Genomic DNA, 26442 nt, shown 5'->3' with positions numbered 1-26442 from the left:
GTCTTATTATCTGAGCATTTTTAAGCCGAACAGCATTTTTCCCCCCTCTTTATGCTGGACAGGTTTAATCTTTCTCTCTCCGTGCACGCTACAAGCTTTGTGCAATCACATATATGCAAGTGTTTGACACCCTGTGCTGTTTGCTCCCTCTGTTGGGGTGATGATGACGAGAATGCTGAAGTGAAACCGTTCCCATCCAGTTATGATTCGCTACATTTCACAAGGACACTTGTGTCCTACAAAAGGCATGGGTGACAAAATACTTAGTAATACAAAATACTTAATGGTGTGATACTGACCCTAAAATAGAGCATGTTGCAAAACTGTATGTGATAAAGGAGAAGGAGGACTGGAGATGCTGTTTTTGTTTTTTGCATTTTTGTGTATATTTTTGTTTCTGTTTTGGTTTTAGATTTTTAGTAGATCTTATCTACTGTATGTGAAGCAATACTGGATAGTTTTACTGGTACTTTTTACTACTACTAAACATTTTATATTTTACAGTTATTAGGTCAGAGCTGACTGGTACATGCTGACAGATAAACATGGATAACATCACACTGAAACCCCAGAGTCTGTCTTTATTTTTATTTTTTTATTTTTAAAGCGGGTTGAGTTGCTGCCTCTGACAGTGGGGTGATCTGCTGCCTGGTGGAAATCTTTTCATGAGAAACGGACACCTTGCGGTGCTGAGACACATGTCAGGGCATTTCTGTAATGTTTATGCATTAACTGTAGTAAAGACACTGAAGTTTACATTCAACACAAAACCTAAACGCCACCCCAACGAGATCTCGTTGCAAACCCGCTGATGATGTTTGACTTTATACGTGAATTTCAAACGCTCTAAAATGCAGCGCTGATCATACTTCTCAAATTGAATGCAGCAGATACTTTTAAATGATTTTGCAGAAGTTTTTATGATCGATTCATTAAACGGAATAATTGTTCTTAAAGGTTAGCAAAGGCAAATGGAAATGTGCACAGGCTGTATCATATCAGCATATGTTTGAGCATCTGGAGTGTTTGCACTGGTCTGAAGTCAATGCCAGTATCTAAACCTTAACATTTACGGTAAATATCTGGTGGTATGACTTAGTTTCATGTGCAAGTTATTGAAAGCTGGAGGTGCGGACAGAAGCAGAAAGAGCAGCGCAGGTGTCAATGATAATGGATATAGCACTGATTCAGTCAGATTCAGTCAGGGTTGCAAAGTGGTGTGTATATGTGCACTGACTGTATGAGATTTTCAGTTTGGATGTTTGCACAGGTATCACCTGAGCCATCAGCTCATGAGGGCTGGCATTGTCCTGCCTGAACGAACGTCATGCTCAATTAACACTGACTTTATTTGAAAGAAACGTTACCGAACGCACAGACCGGTTAACCTTGAGCTGAGAAAAGTCAGATGTACATTAAAATAAAACTGCCAATAAAACTGTTTAAATTCTTGTTTTCTGTGTGTAACCACATTTACACAGTAAACTTCCAGCTCAGTGATATCAGCTGATGTTGGTCTTTTGGGGTGTTGAATTTTTGGTATCTGCTGCTCTCACTTTGATTTAGAAACAAGACATCTGGCTTTTCTACAGACTTGAACATCACACTGTCCGTTGGAAAAGTCGTTTGTGTACTGCTTCCAATGGTTCATGTCAGACCTGCAGGGCCGGTCCCATATCTCTTTCTCTCTGTTTGTGTCTCCTCTTCATTCGGCTGTGACTCTTTGCTTGTATTGCATTTCATTCACGCTGTTTTGCACTTTTATTTGAGAGACCCTGTTCTTGCTGTTGGTTTAAACCGTAGTAGCTTCCCACTTTAGCTTTTGGAGGAAGTGATTCTTACTTGGGGACAATTGGCGCCGGCCATGATTTTTCAAATTCATATATCTATTAACAACTATAGCTCCTCTTGTAGAGATAGTTGAAAAAATATACAACCTTAATTAATGATCTCTAAACCTACTTATGTTTTGTTCTTATTTTAATTTTTAAAAGATTATTTGTGTATTTGGGTTATTAGAGATAATATTATCATAGTATAAATATCACCTGGGTCATGAATCGTTGATGTGAGATCAGGAAGGCACCTTAGAGATGCTTACTTAAAGTTTGAGAGGCAGTGCGCGAGCCATAAAGTCATCTTGGTGTTTGAGTCACGCGCTCTCCTACTTTAAAATAAATTTATGACTCTGTATAGCCATCACAGCAACCCTTTTACACCCCACTGGAGAGAGAATAGATTTCTCCATTTTAAACTTTGAACTGGGTATCTGCATATAATGAGAGTGTGTACTGCCAAAAGAACCAGTGATTGCCTGTCCTTCATTAACAGAGCCACTGGTTAATGTGTTACTTGTACAATGGCACTAACACACACGCACACATGCACAAACCTCCCCCTGTAGTAACTGTATCCCATCTGATAAGATTATAGGGCACTGTTCTCTTTACGTGTTATGTAGTTATGTAAATTGTCAGTTCTTATTCTCTGTCACTTTCCTCGTGTTTTTGGTAAATATGACTGGAATGTGACTGCTTTGCTTTGATTTCCATTTACTTTGTCTTTAATATGTTACCACCAAAGTGACTTTCAGTTCATATTTAATTCAACATGAACAAAAGAGTCAGGTGAAACTTAATCATGATACTCACTGGGAGTGGCCAGAAAAATGTCATTGTGCACACACTGTGGCAAAACCAGAAATATCTAACAGACTTTTTGTAATACTGACTTGATTGAACCTGAGCTATAAATCAAGGATATATCACTTTGACAAAGGGTTTGTGTCTTTCAATACAACTGAAAATGCCTCCAGCCTAAAGTAATCTCTTCTGATTTACAGTACCGCACTAGGTTAATAATCTGTACAGACCTTTGACTGAAATACGCCTGAAGATATAGAAAAAGGGAACACTGTTAAACCCCTTAGCTAAAGGTCTGCATGCCACTCACAGCTTGATTGACTGAAGTATCTGTCAGGTGCACAGAAACTGTATCTTTGTCCAACAAATTACAAACATAGCTCTACTAGCTGGTGAAAAATATGGCAAACTTGTTTTTACCGGCGCAAAAAAACACACACAAAAAACATTTTTTGGTGAATTTTCCACAAACCGCCTTGAGACTGGACTGAAGCTCCGTGACTGCTGCTAACTGCTCCCAATAGTGAGGACTGATTAAAATAAACAAAGTTAGCTTGTTTGTCCAAGCTAACATGCTGAGCTTAGCTTAAATGATTTAGCTTAACTTCTGATAGCTTAACTTGGCTTAACTTGAAAGTTAGCTTTTTGAGATATTTAGTTACATTTACATTTAATGTAAACATTTAATTAGCAATGATAATTAAAAATAAAATAAACCTGTCAATCACTAAAGTATATGTTAGCGTGTGAAAGAAATTTAGCTCACAAAGCCACAGAAAGGCCTCTAGCCTCACGTTTTTATTTTTAATGAGAGGCGTTCCCTCCTTACTTTTTAGTTGTTTCTAGCTCTGCCAGTCTGTTACATTTATTAAAAACTGGTGTTTAAACATCATCTGATTTTGATATATTTCACATATTTATTTTCTATCTGTGGTTTTGGAATGAGCTGATGTGATCAGCGAGATCTTTTGTTGTTTTTTTGTTGCCTAACAAGAAGAAAGAAGAGCTTTTATTGTGTGAGTGCTAGAGTGTGTTTATCTGTTTCACAAAGGTCTGTAGGTAGAATAAACATTCAGTGATTGCTTTGTTTTGGGACTGTGAAAGTTTGTTGTCCTCTTAGACAAAAAGGCTGGCATTTGGAAAATTTTCCTGCAAATTCCAGTAATTACTTCCTCGATCATCATTCTACTCCACGTCAGGTTTTTTTGGTTTTATTCATTTAATGTAATCAGGAGTGTATTGTTCTGAATCCCACGCAAGCTCATGACTTTTCTCTGATGTCAGTCACACCCTTTGCCCTTTCATCCCTTGCATTCCCTTTCCTCTGACTCCTTATCTGCTTAGCAAGAGAGAGAGCGAGAGATTGAAGGAGGGAGAAAAGGTGGGTGAGGGAGGGGGTTACCTGCCCTAAGTGGCCCCACCTCTCTCCTCTGGCCATTGAGAATGAGTAAACACTAAACCACCTTTGCTTACCTCGGCACTCAAACACACAGACTCAGGCACTCAAGGAGACTGGCTAAACTCCTGCAGCCTGTCAACACCAAAGGAGTGTGAATGGACGCAGGGAGAGAGTTTTAGATAGGTGTGAAAAGATACCCCGTCAACACAGACTGCATCTCCTCGGCCTGATCGACAACATCTGAGTCTGGAAAACAGGTAACATCTTAAAACTGACCCCGAAGGTTGTTTCTGTCTGTTTTAAAAATCTAATTTGCTTGATTCTCCTTAAAGCCTGCTCGTTACAGACGGGTATCTTCATGAAAGACGACCTCAATAATTTCTAGAAGCCTTTACCTCAAAGACGTTCCTAACAGGACAGCTTCTGATGGAGACGTTTCTGGTTAAACAGCTGTTTGCGTTTCGATTTAAATAGAAATCCGTCAAGTTTTGCTTGATCATTTTACCAGAGGGGCCTGTTTCACCACTTTATCACAGTCAAACTGATTGGTTTAAGTGCCTTTGCTGTCTTTATTCCAATCAGAGGTTGGAATGGAGATCAAGGTATCCCTACAGTGGAACCAGTGGAACCAGTGGAGTGGCATGGCACACCACTGTGTGTGTGTGTGTGTGTGTGTGTTCAGGGTGGGGGATAAAAATGCTTCAGTGGCTACACAGAGAAGCTGGTATTATTACCCATAGACTTCCGGGTTCTTCATCATATAATGCGTGGACTTTTACCCCAGTGAGGTGAGGTGTTTGCTTTGTGTGTGTGTGTGTGTGTGCATAAGAGAGAGACATGCTGCTTCATTCATTCACTGAGGGTATACTCGGTGCTAAAAGTACAAAAGTTTGGTTGATGAATGGGTTCACTTTGTGATGGAAAAGCTAAAAAAACAGCTGTTTGTAATGACATCGCTGTTGTTTCCGTCTTCTGTAAGCGTGCTGTTGTGGGAGAATTGACTCTCTCGGTGTGTTTGGGTAGGCCCAAGAGTACGTGAAGATTAGCTCATTTTTAAGTGTGTGAAGTATGTGTGAATGGGAAAAACAATGGAAAAAAAACAAAATCCCAAAATAAAGTCATGTTGCTCGGTGTCAAGCATGACCAAATACCTGTGCTAAACCTCAAACACACACTCACACACACTCTGAAGGAGCCCGTGTCACGAGTGTGACACCGCCAGCATCAGTAGTAATTGCTTGAAACAATGTCTGCTATGGCCTTGAGCGGGCTAGCTGATTAGCCGGAGGAATGTGTTTGTCTGAAGAGGCAAAGCTCCTTTCTGTGAGTGCTAAAGCAGCTCTTCTGATTAGTAATGACTTTGTTGCTGTATGAAGGATCTGTATATTGTGATACTTTATAACAAGACTTAGCTTTTCTTTGAGGATCTTTGTTATGTTGGGTTAGATTCTCATGCTGGACGCAAATCGTGCTGTTTTGAGTGACATTTGAGACAAATGTGAAGGTCCTGGAGGTGGAGGGGGGCTCTCGGAGTAAATGAGCTGGAATCTTTCCTCTGTAGTGGAGTTACTCCGAGCTGGAGGTGGTCACTTACGCACTCCGTCTGACCTGAAATTCTTCAGGCCAGTTTCACTTTGAAGGGCTTTCTAGCACTGAGGGAGGCCTGCACATTTGCCCCCCCCTCTTTTTTCGTTAACCTCCCTCGCTCCTCTCCATCTGGTCTATTCCTCCTCAGATCCCCACTCAGACTCTCTTCCCTTTTCTTCTAATCTTCCCCTTTTTCCTGCATCTCCTTGCCTCCTCTCTTTCATTCCTTCCTCCCCCTCCCTGCTGCTCGTCTTTGAGCTTGGGTGAACCAGAGGAATGAGGGTGACAGGTACATGGATGGGAGGAAGGAAAAGTGCAGAGAAGGAGGAGAAGGAGGCATAAGGGAGCGGACGCAGGGACAGAAGCAAAGCCTCTCAGGAGTTTAGCTAATGTAATATAAAAATTTTAAGATAATGCAGATTCCTTTGTCTCAGCCTCACGACTGTTTTTTTTTCTTTTTTCGTTTCTCTGTCGTCCTGTTGGCGTCAGCATGTTGACAGCTGAGCTGCGTCAACATGAGAACATCATGTGTCTTAAGAGGTCAGCCACAGTGCTCACTTCTCTTTTGTCAAGTTGATTGTTTCCCTGTGCTGTGCTGTGGCTCAGATAATGCACCGTACAGCGGCCAGAGACACCACGATGCCTCCTTTGTATTTGGTGCCATTCTAATCAAAAGACACCATCCCGCTCGGCCTTGTCAAAGTTAAAAACAATATGTGTGCTGAAATCTGTGAGAGAGTTGAGTTGTGAGAGCCACCTGAAACTTGGAAGCAGTTTGACGTGATGAAAATCACACCAGGAAACGGTTTTTTTTAATGTATTTCTACAGCAGTTTCTGTGGCTGACTGGAAGAATGTTCTTCCAGGAAAACGGTGTGGCCTGAACAGTGTGGTGCACTCCTACAGGTCGTATCACTCCGCAGAAATGAACAGCGGGACCTCTGGTCTTGTGACACGCTACTCATTTACTTATATAGACGGCGCATGTAATAATCAGTCAGCCTTTCTAGCTGAGATACTGATTACCAGGACTGTTTTATGGCTGATTTTTATTTCAGCTTATTCATTGTTTCGCCTATGTAACAGATTCCTGTGTGTGTGTGTGTGTGTGTGTGTCTTTTAATCCTGGCCTTAATAGGGAGCCAGCTTATCATAAATATCCTACAAAGTCTAAGACAGCTCTATAAGTTCTTTCTCTCCACTGATTACTGTGATTGATTTAGTTCTAAGTAATTGCTTTACTTAAACACAACGTCAGTTTCAGCCATGCAGTGTTACGTTTAAAAAGCAGTTTAGTCTGACATCAAAAACCAATCAGTGAATGCATGTATTTAACTGATCATACGTCCTCTCAGCAGATGAACATGAAAGTCCAGCAACGATCGTTCTTCGCTCATAAGAATTTATTTTCACTTAATTTTCTCTTAGTCAAAGTCGCAATATCCAAATTTCAAAAGATTTGTTTTCCCAAATCAGCTGCAGCTAAACAAATGTGATGGATGATTCTGTCATTTGGCTTTTCGCGGGAATCGTTGACTATCATAAAATATGCAGGATCGCAGCTTTATTTCATAATTCTTTGTAAATCATTGTTTTCTGCGCTCCAAAACATGTCGTCTCACACGAATGACTGCGTGGTGTGAACTGTGCCTGAATAATGATTTAGTGAGCGTGTCCAATCATTGAGGAGACAGTCAGCGTTTTTCGGCCGTCTCTCAGTTCTTCCCGTGGAGTTAAACGATAAACTGTTGACTTGACCTCCTAAACGATTAACTGTGCAGTCACCAGAACACCTGAAATCTCTGAGGCGTGCCTGAGCTCTGATTGGCTCCCACTAATGAGTCACAGTTAATGATTTAATTTAGACCGACCCCCCTCGGCTTAGAAGAAACCCCGGTTTTACTTTACACTCAGCCCCCCGCACCTTCTTCTTCTTCTTTTCTTTATGTACACACACACCTTTACATTCATACTTTGACCTGGGTATCTTTACAGACACTGTTTTGGTGTCATTTGTACTGAGCGAGCTCTTTCTGATGTGATTGTAAAGTAAATTCATAGACAGAAAAGCCCGTTTGTATCTCACTATCATTTAATCTTTAGTCTTTGTCCGTCCATTATTCTTTGGCCTTTATACTTCACACCCTGTCTTCTTGCCTGTTTACTCAGTCGTTAAAGAGTGAGGTCGGTTTCACTAGCAACTAAAACTTAGTGTGCTTTTCACCAGACTGTAACTCTCATGTCTCCCCAAACACTCTCTTTTCTCGCTCCTTTCAGAAGACACAGGGAACGTTTTTTTTCTTTGTTTTGAACAAAATCTGAAAGCGTGTGACTTTTTTTCTCCGTCCTCTCTCTCATATCTTGATCTGCTCTTTTGACTGCCCAGGTAGGTGTGTGCTGTTTGCTTAGGTTAAGCTGTGCTAGGAACACGTTCACCGTTGTTATGTACAAAAAAAACACACGTGAATGCCTGAATGCACACGCACACACTTATATACAGTCACAGTTTTGTGCTGATATGACAGAAATCACTCCAGGGGTAGTTTCCAGTCAGAATTTTCAGATGTCCTTTCACTGCAGCACAAACATGAGGAAGTATTCAAACCCCAGTTTGAACGTTTCCTGAACATTTTTCCCTTTTCTGCAAATCTAAGCAGAAAACCCTCAAAACCCATTAAAACTCAATTTCCCATCATACTCCTCTCTGCATTACCTGCTTTCACTTGTCAGGGAACAAAGACTTGTTGACTTGTGTTTTTTTTCTACAGCTGCGTCGGATCAGTGAAAACATATAGCTGTATTCCTAAATGCAGTAAAAGTACTATAAAGGTAAAAGTAGTGCAGAAGTACTCTGTTAGGTCTGCTTGGATATATGTAAGAATGTTTTTCTTTCTGTTGAACTAAACCACTATCTTTCACTAAAGGAAATGCTAGAAAATGGGTTGCATATTCCCGGACAGCTGGGTGAATGGATGCTGGAAAGCTTGATCGTGCAGAGGGAGCTCCACCTAAAAGCTCCTTGTGATTGCTTTGGTGATCACTAGCAGATTTTTCAAACAACCTGGCGCCTTCCAAGTAAACACCAGCCAAGTACTCAGTGAGAGGTAGTGAAACCATCAGCACCTTTCAGTTTTGCCACAGTCAGCGACTGTTTGCAGAGAAGTTGGCATTTTTCATGCCATCTGCTAGTAACCAGAGCAATCACAAAGAGGCTTTGGAGCAGGACTGTGCACCTCTTTGTGACCACTTTCACCTGACGATTGGCAGCAACCACTTGCCAACCGGTTTGGCAATATATTTTTCCCTAGTGACCAATGGTTGCCAGGTGGTTGCAAACAGGTCTCTAGGTCTGGGTGACCGAGGCCTTGGTTGTAATGTCACTTAGTGGCATGCTTCTCTTGGCTGGTGAACACTGACAGTTTATTTGTCTTTAAGTAAGCAGATAAATTAAAATTACTGGTTCAATCATGTCATTTGTACATGGAAAGTCTGAAAAGGAGATTACAGCATCAATTATATTTTCCACAGTGTCAGTATATAGGTGTGTGAAATATAAATACTGCTCTATGTATGAGTAAATTTTGTTAACGTGCTTGTGTGTGTATGAAATAACAGTAAAAGTAAAGATGAGATTCATCCACATGTACACACAGACACACACAAACTCAAGTACCTGTTTTAGCTCCACCCTCATCAGCTCTCATGCTTGCAGCTTTGGGTCAGTGTGTGTGTGTGTGTCTTAGTGTAGAGGAGGCTGGACTCTGTGCTCAGTGCCCTGCTGTACCTGTCTCTCATGGAGGTGGACTAACACTCCCAGAGCAGGCGGCCAAGCAGCGGAGCGCTGTGAAGCAACAGGGGTAGATATCCTCCTCTCTGACCACTCTCTGCTTCTACTTCCTCTTCTCTTTTCCACCACCATCCCTCTGCTACGATCTTTCTCAAGATTTCTACTCTGTTTTACTCTCACTTCCCCGTATCTCTAGCTCCCTTTGATTGGATAGGCGCTCACTGTCCTTGAATGACAACTTTTTGTGACTTGAGACTATGCGTTGATTATTGTTGTTGCAGTTATCTCTACGGACCTGTCTTTGAAGGATGGTTTAAATAGTATTTGAGTTATTTAGGACTTACCTCAAACTTACCTTAACAGACCACATCTGTTGCTATCTGGCTGGTGTTTGTGTTGCATGTATAAAGCAGCAGGACTCAGGCTTATTTAAACGCTGGTGCTTCCACGATCCTATTCTGCTGCCTTGCGACGCTGTTGTTAGGGGGCTGCTGGGGGGACTGTGAATCAATTTCCTCCACGTGTCTACATGAGTGTGTGGCTAAAGATGGCAGCCTTCTTAGGCCTATTTCATCAGTGCTCTGGATCGCTGTACAGACCTCTGTACATGCATATTCCTCTGATAAGAGAAATCCTAAAGTCATAAATAATACAATATCCTTCCTTTTCATAGCTGACTACAGATTCAAAATGTTATATGCTCACTTGCTCTTTTGAGAAAAAAGATGGATTTTGCAAGTCAATCTGTGTTTATGACGACCTGAAGAACTCTGTAAAAGCCTCTCTGTCCGCTCATAAAACAACTCAGTCCCCAGTAACACACTGTTAATATGCAGAGAATCAGGTGCTTCTATCAATCATAAACGTAACGTAGCAAGCAATCTCACGGGAATAGCTCTGCTCTGTTAACTAAACAAATTCCCGCTCTTGAACTTCCTTCGCTTGTTCGCTTGCCAGTCGTTCTATCTTGCGCCGCTCTGAGTTCGTAACCTTTGACCAGGCGAACTCTGAGCTCTTAATGTCAAGGTAGATTATTTTTAACGAAGTAACTAGCTGTTCCTGTTATGCCCCAACAAAGAGGCTCAAATCTGAAGACGTGAGCCACACCTAAGTGGTCATAACTTTTCAAACTCCTTGTCTTTACTGGATGAGACACCATCTGTAAATCTTTATGCTCTCTGTGAATAAAGGCTGTGATTTGTGTTCACCTTGGTTAATTATCTACCTGTTTCAGCCTCAGGTTTCCTCCTCCTCCCCACTCTGCCTTTCTCTGTCACTTATACACATGCAGGATTGAATGCTGAAGATGTTCCCCAAGCTGCTTTTTGTCATTTAATACGCTGTGTTGTACATGTGCTACACAAAGGATCTCAAATTCACGCAAATTATTCTCATATTTTTACAACAGAGTTTCACTTCACTCCTGACACGATCAGCACTGAGGAAGTTAGGAATGTCTAGGAAGTGGTGAAAAGCAGGAAGAATGATTTAAATTTGTTGTTTTTTTTTAATACTAACTGCTTCAGTGCACAAAGTGTCAAGCTCACTGTGTTACAAAGCTTCATTTTATCATCCAGCAGAACTCCCAGTGTGAATATTGTCCTCCTTTTGTCATCAGCCTGGTAAGATAAGGCTGATATGAGGTCGAGTCATGTTAGCACTTCACACGGTAGAAGGAACAGAGGGAGGGCAGACAAAGAAAACCATACTGAAGCAAAAAATAGAAGAGATTAAAATGTCATGAGCTGCAGAGATGACGAATACGCTGCATAGTTTGTTTGCATGCCAAAACAAACTACTTTCATAAATGTTTTCAGTGGCAGCCCTAAAAAGGGACGTGAAGTGACAAAAAATACTGATAAAGTGCAACAAACCATGTAAGACATTTAGGGGTTTTTTGTCATAAAGGAACATTCCATCAATAATCATATTTACCGAGGGTGATTTTACGTCTGTCGTCTCCTTATAATTACTTTGCACTGATTAAAAACACAAGACTACATGCAAAGGAAGCTGTAAGGTAGTGGTTAGTGTGTCCAAGCATATAAAATACACTATCACAAGTTTTCACCACCTCATAAAATATGTACTGATATGTGCAACTATTTTAGGACACTTTTATTTTTCGTACATTAACACAGGTGTAATGTACCCACAAGGCATCTTTCTGATTAATTTTTATATCCCCCTTTTTTCTTAAAAAAATAATTTGTCTACAACTGGCAGAAGATTTTATTTCTTAAGGTGAAGGGTTAGGGTTGCCTTTGATACGGGTGCCAGTTTAGCTCAGTTGGATGAGCAGGCAACCATATGCCACAATACTGAAAGCGGCTGGCTGGAGTTCGGGTCTGACCCGTGGCCCTTTTTTCCTCTGCTTTCCTGTTGATCTTCACAGGAAAAAATATATTTAAACAAAAAAGTTGTCTTCTATAGACTAACATTAGCCTATAGAGGGGTCTTACTGAGGTACATTGCATACATTGCTGGACAGTTGTTCGCCACATTTGATGTGTTACAACTTGGTCAAACTTGGAAAAATGTGTATTCCCCACACGGTGAGTGGCTGTTAGCTGTCAGTAAGTCATACTGGTCAAAAACATGGTGCTGCACCAAAAAACCTAGTTGTGATTGCTTTGGTCTTTAGCAGATTGCAGCTACTTGTAGTTTTTGCATAGAGGACCCCAACCCCAAAGAGCTGCTAGCTGAGTGGTAGGAAAACTTGAAAAAGTGTGTCTCAAACTGGAAGCAGAGACATACTTCCAAGTATGAGTTAGTTTGAAGGTGACAGTGTCTGTTTGGCAGCCTAGTTTAAAAAGCACCTCCCAACAACAACAGCTCCTAGAAACCTTCCATTGAATTTGCACGACATACGAATTCTAACATTAACCTCAGACAATCCACGCACCGCAGAAAAATTTGAACCTGTGGATACAACCCGGAAGGCTTCGGCATGATTTCTTAGTAAGACCCGTGTGCTGATAGGCAGGCCAGTTAAATGCTCAAAGGTTTTGCTTCCTGAGCTAGAATACACACATTGTCCTTAGTTTTACCCAAGAACAGGTCCATGACCCATTCTTGGAAAACTATTTTGGAAAAGCAGATATAAATGAATGTCATCTTGACCTTCGTCGGGATTCAGCAACCAGTGGTGAACTACTGGCAAAAGATAAAGGAGGATTTTATTATTATTTTTCCACACTTGGTGATTTCCTTTTCCTTTTCCTAACCGTTTGGGAGTTTGTGCTTTGTTTAAAAAAGACATTTAAAGCTTCCTTCCTTTTTTGTACTATCATCCATGTTTGAACCAGTCATTCTAAGCCCCTCATTCAGCCTTGGACAAAGTGACATGTGAACAGGTTTGTTTGTAGGAGAGTGGGATGTTGGGTCAGGTCAGATCAGTGTGCAGGTTACCATGGTTGCTTGGCTTTTTAGTGTTTTGCCTTTGTTGACTGCCTCACCTATCTCCATCCTAGTCCAGGCAATCTTGTGCTGCACAAAGAAACCCAAGCAAAGCCTAAGTAGCGAGTATTTGTTTTTTTGGCCTATATGTTTTTACATGATACCGAGTCACATCAAATTAGTGTTATAGTCTGTTCTGATTGGTTGCTTACTATTTTATGCAGCATGATTTGGGGGATTTAAAAACCTGTGGATTTTTCCATTCTGAATGCCGGCTGTGTTGGAAAATAACAGAGTAAGAGGTTTATGTTCGGGAAGCCGATTTCTGATTGTTCTCTGTTCCTTTTTTAGGGCTGCACTACTTAATGAGGACACACTGAAACACACATGTGCACACACTAATAGCTGCACCCACACTCTGTATGGCATTCATATTGATAAGGAGATGGAAAATCCAACACCGCCACGTGGTGAGCGTGCACACAGGAGGCTTGTGTGTAGCAAAGATGAATGTGTGCAGCCTTTTGTCACATAACAGGGTTTATGTTACACAAAATTCCTTATATAGCTTAAGTCCTCGCTGACTTTTTACACACAAGCGCACCACAAACACACATGCACTGAGCATGTGACCTAGTCATACTTGGTGAACCTTGAGCTGGAGGTTTCAGGGTTTACAGCCCTTCAATCTGTCTGATAGGGGTCAGAGGTCAGCAAGCGATCTGAGTTACTCAACAAAACAAGGTTGTAAAACCACTGATAGGGGAAGGCGCCCTGAGGATTTATGGATGCTGTATTTCCACTGTGGTGTTCAGGCCTCGTAATGTGTGCTGGTTTGTTTTAGTCAGGTAATCTTGCATGCATGCAAATTGTGCTCAAAGTCAGCAATCAGTCACTGTTGTTTAAATGATGTCTTCTGATCCTCAGCCTATTTTCTTCCCGCTGTATTTTTTTCCTCTGTCTTTACAGCAGCCATTTAATTCAGTATAATTTGACAGATCTCTCTCTTATCCTCCTTCAGGCCCTGATCTGATTGGATGGTTTTGTCAGAATGACAGCTGAAGATCCTGCTTCTTCTTCGACCATGAGTAACAACGTTGCCCCCTCCAAATCCTCTGGTGCCCATCACTCTCACCATGGACAGCTCAACATCCCTGAGGGTGTTGCTGGTGCACCGAATGAGGCCTCACTGGTGGCCCTGATGGAGCGTACTGGCTACAGTATGGTCCAGGAAAATGGTCAGCGAAAGTACGGTCCCCCTCCCGGTTGGAATGGTGCATCTCCTCCTCGAGGCTGTGAGATCTTTGTCGGAAAGATTCCGCGGGATGTTTATGAAGATGAGTTGGTCCCAGTGTTTGAGTCCGTAGGACGCATCTATGAGATGCGCCTGATGATGGACTTTGATGGGAAAAATCGAGGGTACGCTTTTGTAATGTACACAGAGAAACACGAGGCCAAGAGAGCCGTGCGGGAGCTGAATAACTATGAAGTGCGGCCTGGGCGGCTGCTGGGTGTCTGCTCCTCAGTGGACAACTGCCGTCTTTTCATTGGTGGCATTCCCAAGACCAAGAAACGTGAGGAGATCCTGGAAGAGGTCTCCAAGGTGACAGAAGGCGTATTAGATGTGATAGTTTATGCCAGCGCTGCAGACAAGATGAAGAACCGTGGCTTTGCCTTCGTAGAGTATGAGTCACATCGTGCAGCAGCCATGGCTCGCAGGAAGCTGATGCCTGGACGCATTCAGCTGTGGGGCCACCAGATTGCAGTGGACTGGGCAGAGCCAGAGATTGATGTAGACGAAGACGTGATGGAAACAGTGAAGATCTTGTATGTCAGGAATCTAATGATGGAAACCAGCGAAGAGACGATCAGACAGGTGAGGACCGACTGGCTATTTGGGTTCGAGCATGCAAAACATTTCTGACACGATTTTAATTTCTCCCATCCTTTGTCTTTAGATTTTCAGCCAGTTTAACCCTGGATGTGTAGAGCGTGTAAAGAAAATCCGTGACTACGCCTTTGTCCACTTTACCTCCCGGGATGATGCTGTGTTGGCTATGGACAACCTCAACGGCACAGAGGTAGAAGGGTCCTGCATCGAGGTGACACTCGCCAAACCTGTCGATAAAGAGCAGTACTCACGCCAGAAGGCTTCAAAGGGGGGAGCTCCTGCCACTTCAGAGGCTACTCAGCAGAACTACGTTTATCAGTGTGATCCCTACACATTGGCATACTATGGTTATCCTTACAACACCCTCATTGGACCCAACAGAGAGTACTTCGTCAAAGGTTAGAATGATTTTTTTTTCAATCAGTAATAATCTGTTGCAAAATTCAGTGTTTCATGAAAAACCCTCTTGGTTGGAGCCAAAGCTCCAAAACATTTTAGCATCTCATGATATGAAAACAGTATTTACTGTAAGAAATTTTCAGATGTTCAAAAGGACAATATGATCATTTAAAGATTCATTTGATGAGAAATTTTAAAGAAATCTTTAACTTGATGAGGGTTTGTGGCTTAAAATCACTTTTATGTTACAACCACGATTCCAAACAAGTTGGGACACTGTGTAAAATGTGAATAAAAAAAAGAACGCAATGATTTACAAATCTGACAAACCCATATTTTAGTCACAATGGAAGAAATTGGAAGAAGCATATCAAATGTTTAACTAAGACCTTTTTCTTTAAAGACAAAAATTAGCTCATTTTGAATGAATGCGTGATCTTTGGGCCCTCCGGCGGCGCTACAGGCGTTATTCTGTCATGGAAATCACTGCATGTGCTCAGGAAGTCTTCCAGAAATCACAGTCTGTGAACACAGTTCAATGCACCATCTACAAATTCAGGTTAAAGCCTTATGTGAATTGTTGTTGGATTAAGGCTCATTTAAAAATGGATTGAGACAGAACAGAAAACTGTTCTGTGGTTAGGGGAATCGAAATTCTCAGGTCTTTTTCAGTTCCCAGAAGTTTACGGAGTGTTGTTCAGAGCGTAATGGATACTACAGTGGTGAACATGGGCCTGTCACAACTTTTTGAGAAGCGATGCTGCCATTAAATTCAACGTGATCAGATTCTTTCTTTAAATACATTTCCTTAGTTTGAAGTTTTCGTACATTTTCTTTGTTCTATGCTTTGAATAAAACGTGTTTGTGAGATTTGCATATCTTTGCCTTCTGTTTTAATTTACATTTCACACAGCGTCCCAACTTTCTTTTGGAACTGGTGTTGTAAAAGGGAAATACAAAACCAGCTGATGGATCAATGAATGCTAATCCCATCACCTTTAATGATTGATTTTAAATATGGTCTTGGGTGATAGCAGGAAAATCTAACTTTGAGCAATCATTGTGTTTTGGTTTTCTCTCCAAAGGATCCCCAATGATACAGAACAATGGTAATCTCTCACATCCTTATTCCTACTTGTTACTCTGATGAACAATGAGCCTTCTTGCCATGTGACAAACTATACATTTTCTAACACCATCTTTTTCCTGCTGTGCTGTCACCTCCCATTTCATGCTGGGTTATTAGAGAGCTCACCACCAAGTGGCAAAACTCTTGGAATACAAGTCGACAATATTATGGAGTTACATAATAGACCTAATATAAGAGACAGAGGCCACACTAAACCCAAACACCTCCAAGTCGGAGCAAAAATTCAGTAGCAATATTTCTCTATGTGCAGAATATTAGCTAAAAAACGAGTTAAATTAGTCGTGTGCAAGTTCTGATGTCTTGAGAAACTTTCAAAACTCATCTTGCCAAAATTGCCCCTGCTGCCCTAAACCACAACCCCTGTCATCATATCCCCTTAATTGTATTTTAAGCAGGTACTGTGAGAGGTCGTGGTCGTGCTACTGCAGGTAATCGTACCCCTGGGCCACGGGGGTCGTACCTCGGAGGTTACTCTGCCGGTCGTGGCATCTACAGCCGCTACCACGAGGGCAAGACCAAGCAGCCTGAAAAGTCCTATGAGCTGATGCCCAGTCTGGAGCTCGCTGCTTCCGTCAACCCAGTTGGCATCAAACATGGCACAAGTCAGTGAGATAGACAAACCCCGACCTATTCTTGCCCATCTCAAAAAGGCTTTTACTAAATCTTCCAGCCCGCAGTTTTTTCTCCTGTGTGATTTGAGGAGCATTTTTTGTGAATCAGCTTTCTAGTCATTTCTGGACGGTCATGCGCAAAAGGACGGCCTTTCTTTCATTTACAGTAAAGAATAACAACATTGTAGTCAGTCCTTTCCAACATGACCAGAAGGTAACGGCTATACTTCATTCCTCATTCTTTCCTTTTCCTTACACAACAGAAATTTGTCTTTCTGGTTATTCAGGTTCAAACTGTGCTGATCAGTGCTTGTTTAAATGAGCGGTGAACTGAAACCTAAAACACAAAAGCCATGACTGTAAGGGTTGTTTCAGACACACCACAGGGTGATTTTAAAACACCGTTACGAGCGTCTTCAGGTAACACTTTATGCTGACAGTTGGAGCCCATTTAAGCTGATATTTACGAGAAATGGTTCACACCAATGGTGTGTCTCCATGAACATGAGAAACATGAGAAAACATGCAACCCCCTGCTAACAAGCAATAAAATAAGAAGCATTAATGTTTCCAAAATATTAATAGGCCTAAAATTACAATTTATGCAGTTTTTATAATAGAAACAATTTAAAAAACTACAAATTAAAGACAAACTAGGCAGTGAGAGAAACCGGACAAGGTTTCACGAGCTCGTGAATTACGCCACCGCCCCTCCTTCAGATAGAGATCGACTTTATTAAACACACACTGGGGAAATTCACTTGTTACAGCAGCACAAGAGTGAAAAAGAAAACGTGAAGTGGAGAAATATTAGAAAGTAAACAAAAACTCAAAAGTACAAAAAAAGCAGAATTAATAAATCCCTATAAAAGAGTATTTTGTGTTATGTACAAATGGTACTATTCACAGTAAAAATACCTACCTATCCATAATCTGTGAGCATTATCTGCAGGGTTATTGTAAACCTGTCAATCCTGCTTTTGGGTGCTTTCTTTTTGGTAGGGTGTCATCACAGCAGGTAGCTCCCCAGGTTTAGATTCTGTACATTTTTAAGCCAGATGCCCGTCTTGATGCAATTCTAGAGATTTGCATCACATCCCAGAATCGAAGCAGGGATCAGTCACTTGTTAGGTCAAAATATAAACCCTACACTGTAGAACCACTGTTTAACATTGCTATGTATTTCTTTAGCAGCAACTATTAGCTAACTAAAAATCAATTAACCATAGCTACACTTCTTTATAATAATCATCAATAAGAATAATAAAGTGTTACCAAATCTCTGGAGTGCAGAGGTTTAGTCAGCAGCCATATCATACATAGCTTTTTATACGGTTGTAGTTTTTTCGAGGCAGTTTATATGCAGTCGTCTCCAACTTTGACTTGACAGATGGATGATCTTTTTTTGTCTTTCTATTTTAATAAGTGCTCGAACATAACGAAGGTAGCTTTTTCTCTAGTCACACTGAGTCTTATCTGTAGCTTTGTGAGCGTTGTGACAGTTTAAGCCATAATCGGAGCTGAAATGCAAATGTAAAAGCACAAACTAAAGACTGTTGTGTCCACTCTATTCTGATCACTTGAAGGATGATTCCAGTGTTATGAAGAGTTGTAGCACATCTACATCTACAGCAACTGCTCTCCCAGCTAAGAGAGAAACGTTGTAAGTGTCTTGTTTTCAAAGGATCATTTTCCTGGTGGAAAAATTCAATTTCTTTCATTCTGCCTTATTTCCTGAAAGCAGGCAGGGGGGAATGAAACTGAGTTTATTTTAATGTTGGTGGATCATCTAAATCCTGTACGTTTCTTTTTTCAAGAATGAAAGATAGAAACTGAAGTGATTTTTTTAAAAGATGTTGATATGGAAAATTTAAAACACTGGAATTATTCTTCAGCCTTCAAATTATTCGACTAAAGCTACTAAGCCTAATTGTTTTATCAACATATTGATTAAACCTTACTAACCATTTACTGCATGTGTGTGTCAGTGTCGTGTGTTTGGTGATCAGAGATCCGTTCAGTAGAGTCGACGTTACTGATGTTTCCTTGTTTAAGGATTTGACCTCAATCTGCAGCTCAGTGTCGGTGCCGGTCTGTGTGGAATCACAGGATTGAAAAGACTTTTGTGGATCTGAAACAATGACTGATGTTGTGTTTGCTCTGTGTGTGTGTGTTGAAGTGCTAGGGTTAATCCCCAGCTGAGCACCATCATAAGCTGAATCACACCACAACGCCAATTTGTGTAACTTATTTATTTCCACTTCTTGCTGAAATTGAACCCTTCACCCTGTTTGTGCTGTTCTCTCTTCGCCTCTGTAGTGTTTTATCTCTATAAATGATTGGATGCATGTGTGCGCTTATCTGTTATTTCCTGAGTAGTGTTAATATTTGGATGATGCTCTGTTGTCTCCAGTCTGTTATCCAAGCTCTCATTTGTGTGTCTCTCTATGTGCAGTGGCATTACAGACTCTGGGTGGGCAGTACCCAGTGTTCAGCGCCACTCCTGCAGCCAAGCTGATGGAGGAGGGGAAGGTGCACACAGTGGAGCATCTTATCAACCCTCTGGCCATGCAGCACCCCGAACACTCCCCCGCTGCTGCTGCTGCTACTGCTGCTGCTGCTGCTGCTGCTGCCACCGTCCTACCTGCGGTCTCTACCCCTCCACCCTTCCAGGTGGGTATTATTCACGGGGTCAAAGTGAGTCGGAATGACATTCAGATAATGAGCAATTTAGTGGGATTGGCAGGTCAGTGCATATTACGGTTATATTAATTCAATTTTTTAGATTTGTGTGGCTGCCGTTGCTCCTGGTAACACTACGGATATACTTTCTCAGTAATAAGAAAGCTATGACATCCAACAGCCCACTTACACCCTCATCATATCCTTTTTTTTCTTCTCATCCCTGTGATGCGTTCATGGTGCAGATGGCAGGGGCGATCGTGGCTCAAGAGTTGAGAGGTCGCCTTGTAATCGGAAGGTTGCCGGTTCGAGCCCCGGCTGGCTGTGGCTACAATGTAGCTTGCCATCACCAGTGTGTGAATGGGTGGATGACTGGATGTGTAAAGCTCTTTGGGGTCCTTAGGGACTAGTAAAGTGCAATACAAATACAGGCCATTTACCATGTAAAGTTGCAGTGGCTGTAATTCAGCACCTGCATACCACTACAGAAGAAGAGCAAGCATAAACTGAGTGATGTTTTTTTAAATAGGAGGGTAACTTCATGGTCAACTTTTCAAGCAGCTTGACAAATATCTCAGAACAGAACAGCTGTTTCTGCACAGTTTGTTCCTAAATGTGTGTGTGAGCTAAGAGAGGGAGAGGAAGAGAAGCAAACATTAATGTGCAGGACTGGGAAACGGAGAAAGATGTAAGAAAGACGATGAGAGATTATTTTCCAAAGTTTTTCAATCATTTTTGAGATCGATGCATGATCTGAACTCATACTTGAAGTATACAAATTCCCTTATTCAAACTTTGCATGAAAACTTTAGGTCTACTGAGCTGGTTGGTAGACATTAGTTCAGGCTAAACTGGTGAGTTTGCAGTTTTGTGACGTTAAGTTACACCACACATCAACTGATACTTAACGTGATGATGCTGACTAGATTCACTCTCTTTTTACTCATTTTATGGTGTCTGGGGGTTTGAAAATGAACCATACAGCTCATGAAACATCTCATTATATCTTGCTGAATTTGGCTGGCCAAATCCACAAAGAGCAGTGAACAATAGAGTAGCAGCACAGGTCAGCTGATCGCAGCCTTGCAAAGCAAGTTATTATGTGGATTATTTCTTAAGGAGTTCTTTTCCCCACGCTGCACCTCTATAACCACGTCTCAAGGTTCCCTCACCTGCCAAAACACACTGTGTTAGACAGATTGTTATAACGGATGCCCTCTATTGCAACCCCAAAAGGATTTATGTCTCTCCCTGGAATCAAACTGGAGATCTTTCACTGGGCATCCAGATGTGTGAGCTATTATCCTGTGGAGCTGTAGAGGGAAGGTGCAGTAGAGACTTATTATAATCATTCACGTTAAGCACCAATAGCAATGCTTTTATTTCATTTATTGACAGGAGGCTGGGGAGTCTTTAGTTTCCCTTTAAGGACGCTGGGGCCCAGGTTGAAGCCCAGGGCCCATACTTAGCCCATGTGTGATTCAGACCTTAAAGAAAAGATTAACTTAGCGACTGTGAAGCCGTGACTTGAGATTTTTACGGCTCTATCTGGCTGTTTTGAAACCAGTTGTGATTAGGGATGGGCTGGTCTGACTGAGAAAGAGATGGTCCGCACTCATTCTGTAGCAGCCTGCCCCATTGCTACATAAGCCCCCCCCCAAAAAAAACAAAACAAAACAAAACTGTGCTTTATTATTCTTTACGGCTCTAATGGGGACCATACTTAACAAAATAAACATCATGCTGCATTCAGTAAGACTTGAAAGTAGTCATTAAGACCATAAACCTATCAGCAAAGTGTTTACTGAGGTCATGGATCAAGTGAGTATTGGGGTCATGTTTCCATAAACTTTTGCATTTCTTTGTGCAGAGTTGCTTCCCCCTTCTGGTCAATAGAAGGAATTCAGGTTTAAGTCACACTGGCTTAAATTCTATGTAAAAGGACGCTATGGCCACCCTTCTTATGTAAATTAAATACAGGCATTGTGGGCACGCTTTAAAAATCTCCTTTTTCTAATTCACTTTCTTTCCCTACGCAGGGCCGTCCAATCACTCCAGTCTATGCCATGGCCCACAACGTACAGCGCATCCCAGCAGCTGGTGGTCTGTATGGACCTGGGTATGTCCCCATCACAAACTACACTGCCAACACAGCAGCTCTGGCAGCTCTGCAGAAAAACGCAGCCGTGGCGGCTGCAGCATACGGAGGTTACGCCGGCTACGCGGTGCCCCAGGCCTTCCCCGCCACAGCCTTCCAGCTGCCCATCCATGATGTCTACCAGACATACTGATTAAGAGGCTCAGATCCTGCCTGTGACTGAACTACATCTCAGCATTGTCTGTCCCATCACGTAGAAACATCTCAAACTTGAGCTCGAAAGGAATTTGTAGCAAATATTAAAAGCACACACAGTGACAAACAGCCTGACGTCTCCTATCGGCCTCGGTATGTCCTCAACCCAAGGTGAACATAGTGTTTCTAATTAGGCAGCATCACTGTTTTCTACTGAATAATGTAACAAATGTAACAAACGACAACTCCCAATAACAGCCCTCTGCCTTTTTTGTTTCTCTCCGAATCCCACCACGGGAACACCGAAGGTACGTTCAAGTATTTATGAAGAGAAGATATATATTTAAGGTGTCTATTCTTTGTCGCTCTCTCTTTCCATGTTGCCGTGGTATTTGTTCTAGATTTGAAACTATTTTCAGAGTAACAATAAAAAAGAGAGACGAGTTAATCGTAAGGAAGAAAAACTACAACAGGAACTACTGATAAATACCGCTGAAGACTGCTGTCTTCAGATATACTAATGCCTTTTTTCCCCCCATCATTATATAGTATTTTAGCCAATTTTACATGCTGTAGGTGATGCTGTCCGTCCATGCTGGTTGAATGCTTTGAACACGCCTGTTTGGTACTTTTTGGTTATTGTAGTTTTTATTGTGTTTTTGGTTGTTTTACATGAAGGTTCTAGGTTTTCTAGGTTGCATTTATTTACCTATAATTAGCTCATTTTTGCTCTTTTTTTTGCTTTGCAAGGTTGTTTCTCTGTCTCCTCTTTGATACATTGAAACACATTTGTTGGTTTTCTTTGAAGAAATGTTGCCTGCTAAATATTTGTTATTTTGACAGATTCCTGTTGGGAACAAATAATTAAGAAAGAAAACTGGAAAGCTTTTTGAATGATGTTCAGCTGACATGGAAAATGTTCCACATTTAAAGAAACGGCGGTAATAGGGGATTAAGACTGAATAGATGTTAGCTGTTTTTTGTTCTTACTCAGTTATGTTTTTTTCTGATGTTTTTAATTGTGAACAACTACGGACAGAAATGAGAGACATTTTTCTATCTGGACTGGAGCACTCTATCACTTGAACAGCTCGTACTTTTTGCCAGTGCTGACCAAAAACCTTAACATCCACTTCAGTCTGAGGACTTTAGAAAGACTCCTGACTACAGTGCCTTACACCTACACGCTGTTTATGCAACTGCCTGCTTTTCACTGTGCCTTTTTGTAAGAAAACCAAGCCCGCGTGTTTTGGCACAAAGAAGAATTTGTATATCCCATGATGCAGATTTGTGGTATTACTGTATTGAGGTTTCAGCTTTTGTAGCCAGATGTGCCAAGGTTGCCTCCATCCTCTTCCGAGGTGCACGTAAATGTATTTATAAAAGGCGAGAAGTTGCCACTTTCAGATGAAGAGATATGAAACGTGTGAACTGGAGCAAAGTTTGTGCTTCTTCTCATATAAAGCCTGCAGCTCCTCAATGCTCAGCGGGCGCTTTGAAAACTCTGCAGTGCATCTACACAAGTGTACTTGTGGACTGGGAATAACTGGGAGCAATACATCCCACTGGAATATGCAAGTATTGTAACACTCGAATTCAAACAGCTGCTGATCATGAAGTCACACTCCACAAGAGCCATCCTTTATGAAAAATGCCAAACATTTGAGTGTCCTTTGATTTGTAAACCAGCTCTTTTTTCTTTTGTATTATTATTATTCTCCTTCACCGCATTCGATGGTATTTTATTTGCTAATATGAGGGCTCCCTGGCTTTTAAGTTTAGGCCCAAGAGTGTGAGTGAAAAGACTGCTTAACTAGTCCATAGTTGTGTAATCTCACTCTGTATTCTGCATTTTACTGCTTCTCTCTCTCCTTTGAAACTGGATTTAATGTAGAAAACAAACTGCTGTTAACGGCTCTTATTATGATCTTGTACGATGACAATAAGTCGGGATATATTTAATATATGCATTACGTGTGTTGTTTATGAAGTGAGAAGAAAAGGCATAATATATTGTAAAACCTATTTGTTTTCTTTATTTACACCTTGTTTAGGTATAAAAGTCAGACTAACAAAAGTAGATTCTTTTTTTCCCCCAAAGTGTCCAATAGTTTGTTAAACATTGGAGGTTATTGTGCTTTTGTTAGGTGTAACGTTGTGTTTGCTATTTGGAACTGGACGCGGTGTTTAGAGTGGGAACGCCAAGTTCTCCCCGTTATCGATATCAAAGGTTAAACCTGGCCCGCCGAGGCGTTACGCCCCATTGGCGCCTCCGGCTCAATGTGTTGCAACTTTTTTTGGCTAAATAATTAAAAGATCTAATGATGGGTGGATGGGGCAATGATTTAACCTTCACCAAAATTTCACGTGGTTTTAACAACAGAAAACTGCATTCTCCCTTCCACTCACAGCAGCACCTGCTTTACTTTCCATCACCTGCATTTCACCCACAATGCAGCAGCGGCAGCAGGACGATCTTCCTGTGTCAGTATGGAGCTGCGCGTGCCTGGTTTAACTTAGATGTTCGGGTTTAGCATCTTTAACTCTTCGTAGTGTGTGCCTTTATTGCCAACATGTGCCCTTTGTAGACCTATGCAGACTCTTTTCTATCAGAAGGCCCCGTTTCCTTGTTCAGCATTGGTATATTTATAGTGATATAGTAGATAAATAAAGCATTTTTGAAAGGATGCACTCTTGCCGTCCATCGTTTTGTCTACTTGGTTTTCTTTGTTAATCATTAGCCTTGGATTAAAGTTGGCAAAGGTTGCAAGTGCTGAAAAGGGGACTTCAGCGCCGACTTCTGTGAATGGAGACACATGTCTGACCTCATACATCAACTATTATTAAGCAATGTCACAGAGGAGGAGCACAGTGTTTCATAAACTCCTCTGTGGCATCTCAACTTTAATCTAGAAACACGCTGTACCCCAGCAGGAGGATTTAGATCACGTGGTGTGGTACAGTATGCTCAGGAAAAGGTAAGTTTGTTTCAGCAGGCTCAGATTTCAGCCAAATGGTCACATGTTTAACTACTAAAATCTAATAAAGCGTAAAAATGCCTGAGTATCGGGCCTGTGTCGGACGGCAGCGACGCCAGCAGTGAATCCATTTCAAGCAAGATCACGCTCTGGACACATGAACATGGCCTGTGAACTCTCACCAGCTGCTGTTACGCACACAAGCACAACTTCTCACTGGAGAGGATTTACACATTTATTTAACACTGCTAAAGAGGGTTTATTTTAGCTCATATCTGTTAAAGTAACCAAGAAAAAGCAGAGTGAAGAAATGCTTAATGTCAGGCAGATCATGGAGACACAGTAAAAACAGTAAATGAAGCCTTTGTCAGATTTTCTGTATCAGGACATCACAATAACCTGTCTCGTCCTCATCAGATCTTAAAATTAAGTAAATACAAACAGCACTTGACATATTACAGTGTGTCATTGTTTATTTGACAAAAAACTGAGCTAAAATGCAGAAGCAGAAGTAGACCCCATGATTCAGAATCAGAATACTTTATTGATACAGGCATATACATAAAAGTCACTTATTAATAAATAGCTGAAAAAGAACATGTGCAAAAAGGGTGTAGCTGTTGCAGTAAACAGTGTGTTAAGTGGATGCGTTGTACAGGGAGATGGCCACAGGCAGGAATGATTTCCTGTGTCGTTCAGTGGTGCTTTTCGGTACTCTGTCTTTCACTGAACGTGCTCCTGTGACTGACCAGCATGTCATGGAGTGGGTGGGAGGTGTTATCCAACATTGTCTTTATCTTGGACAACATCCGCCTCTCCGACACCACCTTGAGGGAGTCCAGTTCCATCCCCACAACATTACTGGCCTTACGAATCAGTTTATCGAGTCTGTTGGCATCTGCTACCCTCAGCCTGCTCCCCCAGCATGCAACAGCATAGAGGATCGCACTGGCCACAACAGACTCATAGAAAATCCTGAGCAATTCAGAACCACATTTAGCAGCAATAAGTTAAAGGAGTGTGTTTTCTGCCCCGTCTTTCCCCAACCGGGCGCAGCAGATGGCTGCACCTCCCTGAGCCTGGTTCTGCTGGAGGTTTCTTCCTGTTAAAGGGGAGTTTTTCCCTCCCACAGTCTCCTAGTGATTGCTTAAAGGGGGTTATTTGATTATATTTGAGTTTTATCTCTATTATTGTAGGATCTTTACCTTACATTATAAAGTGCCTTGAAGCACCTGCTGTTTAGATTTGGCGCTGTATAAACAAAACTGAACTGATTTGCATGACAAGTGTTGCTTCAGTTCACTGAGGTTTGAGGGCATTCACATTCACAGCTCTCTTAAGGTCCCACTGCAGCGTTTCAGTTGTATTTGGATTAGGGCTGCCACAAACGATTATTTTGATAGTCGACTAGTCACCGATTATCAGATCGTGCATCCATTTGGACGTAAAAGTACAGCTTATTGCACCAGCCTGCATCTGCTCTTATATAACTATCATTAGTGTTTAAGCTTTAAGTGTTTAAGGTATGTGCTAACTAAAAATAAGGACAAGATGCTAGTTTATTAAATTTTAATGAAATTTGCAGATTGTTTCGGTGAAGTTTAATAAACTCCTTGCTATCTAAA

The 26442-nt window shown here is 41.5% G+C and overlaps 1 protein-coding gene across 12 annotated transcripts in view; it reads left to right on the top strand.

Moving 5' to 3' along the window:
• Positions 1-22613, top strand: part of rbm47 (RNA binding motif protein 47) — a 47274-nt gene extending 24661 nt beyond the window's left edge. For 6 of the 12 annotated variants that reach the window (XM_005741107.2, XM_005741105.2, XM_005741103.2 and 3 more), the window contains 6 exons: positions 13835-14689; positions 14772-15102; positions 16189-16212; positions 16646-16855; positions 19320-19537; positions 21586-22613. In XM_005741107.2, the coding sequence (XP_005741164.1) occupies positions 13865-14689; positions 14772-15102; positions 16189-16212; positions 16646-16855; positions 19320-19537; positions 21586-21837 (1860 nt within the window). In that variant the 5' untranslated portion in view covers positions 13835-13864 and the 3' untranslated portion in view covers positions 21838-22613. Of the gene's footprint in view, positions 1-9413; positions 9485-13834; positions 14690-14771; positions 15103-16188; positions 16213-16645; positions 16856-19319; positions 19538-21585 lie in introns of those variants that run through there. The other 6 variants (XM_005741108.2, XM_013912923.1, XM_013912925.1 and 3 more) reach the window with 6 other exon arrangements.
• Positions 22614-26442: the final 3829 nt, after the last annotated feature.

Source organism: Pundamilia nyererei, unplaced genomic scaffold (assembly GCF_000239375.1).
Source record: "Pundamilia nyererei isolate P.nyererei 1_Seehausen unplaced genomic scaffold, PunNye1.0 scaffold00107, whole genome shotgun sequence".
Taxonomy (NCBI): Eukaryota; Metazoa; Chordata; class Actinopteri; order Cichliformes; family Cichlidae; genus Pundamilia; species Pundamilia nyererei.
The sequence above is the reverse complement of the archived record's forward strand: the minus strand, read 5'-3'. Positions and strand labels throughout refer to the sequence as shown.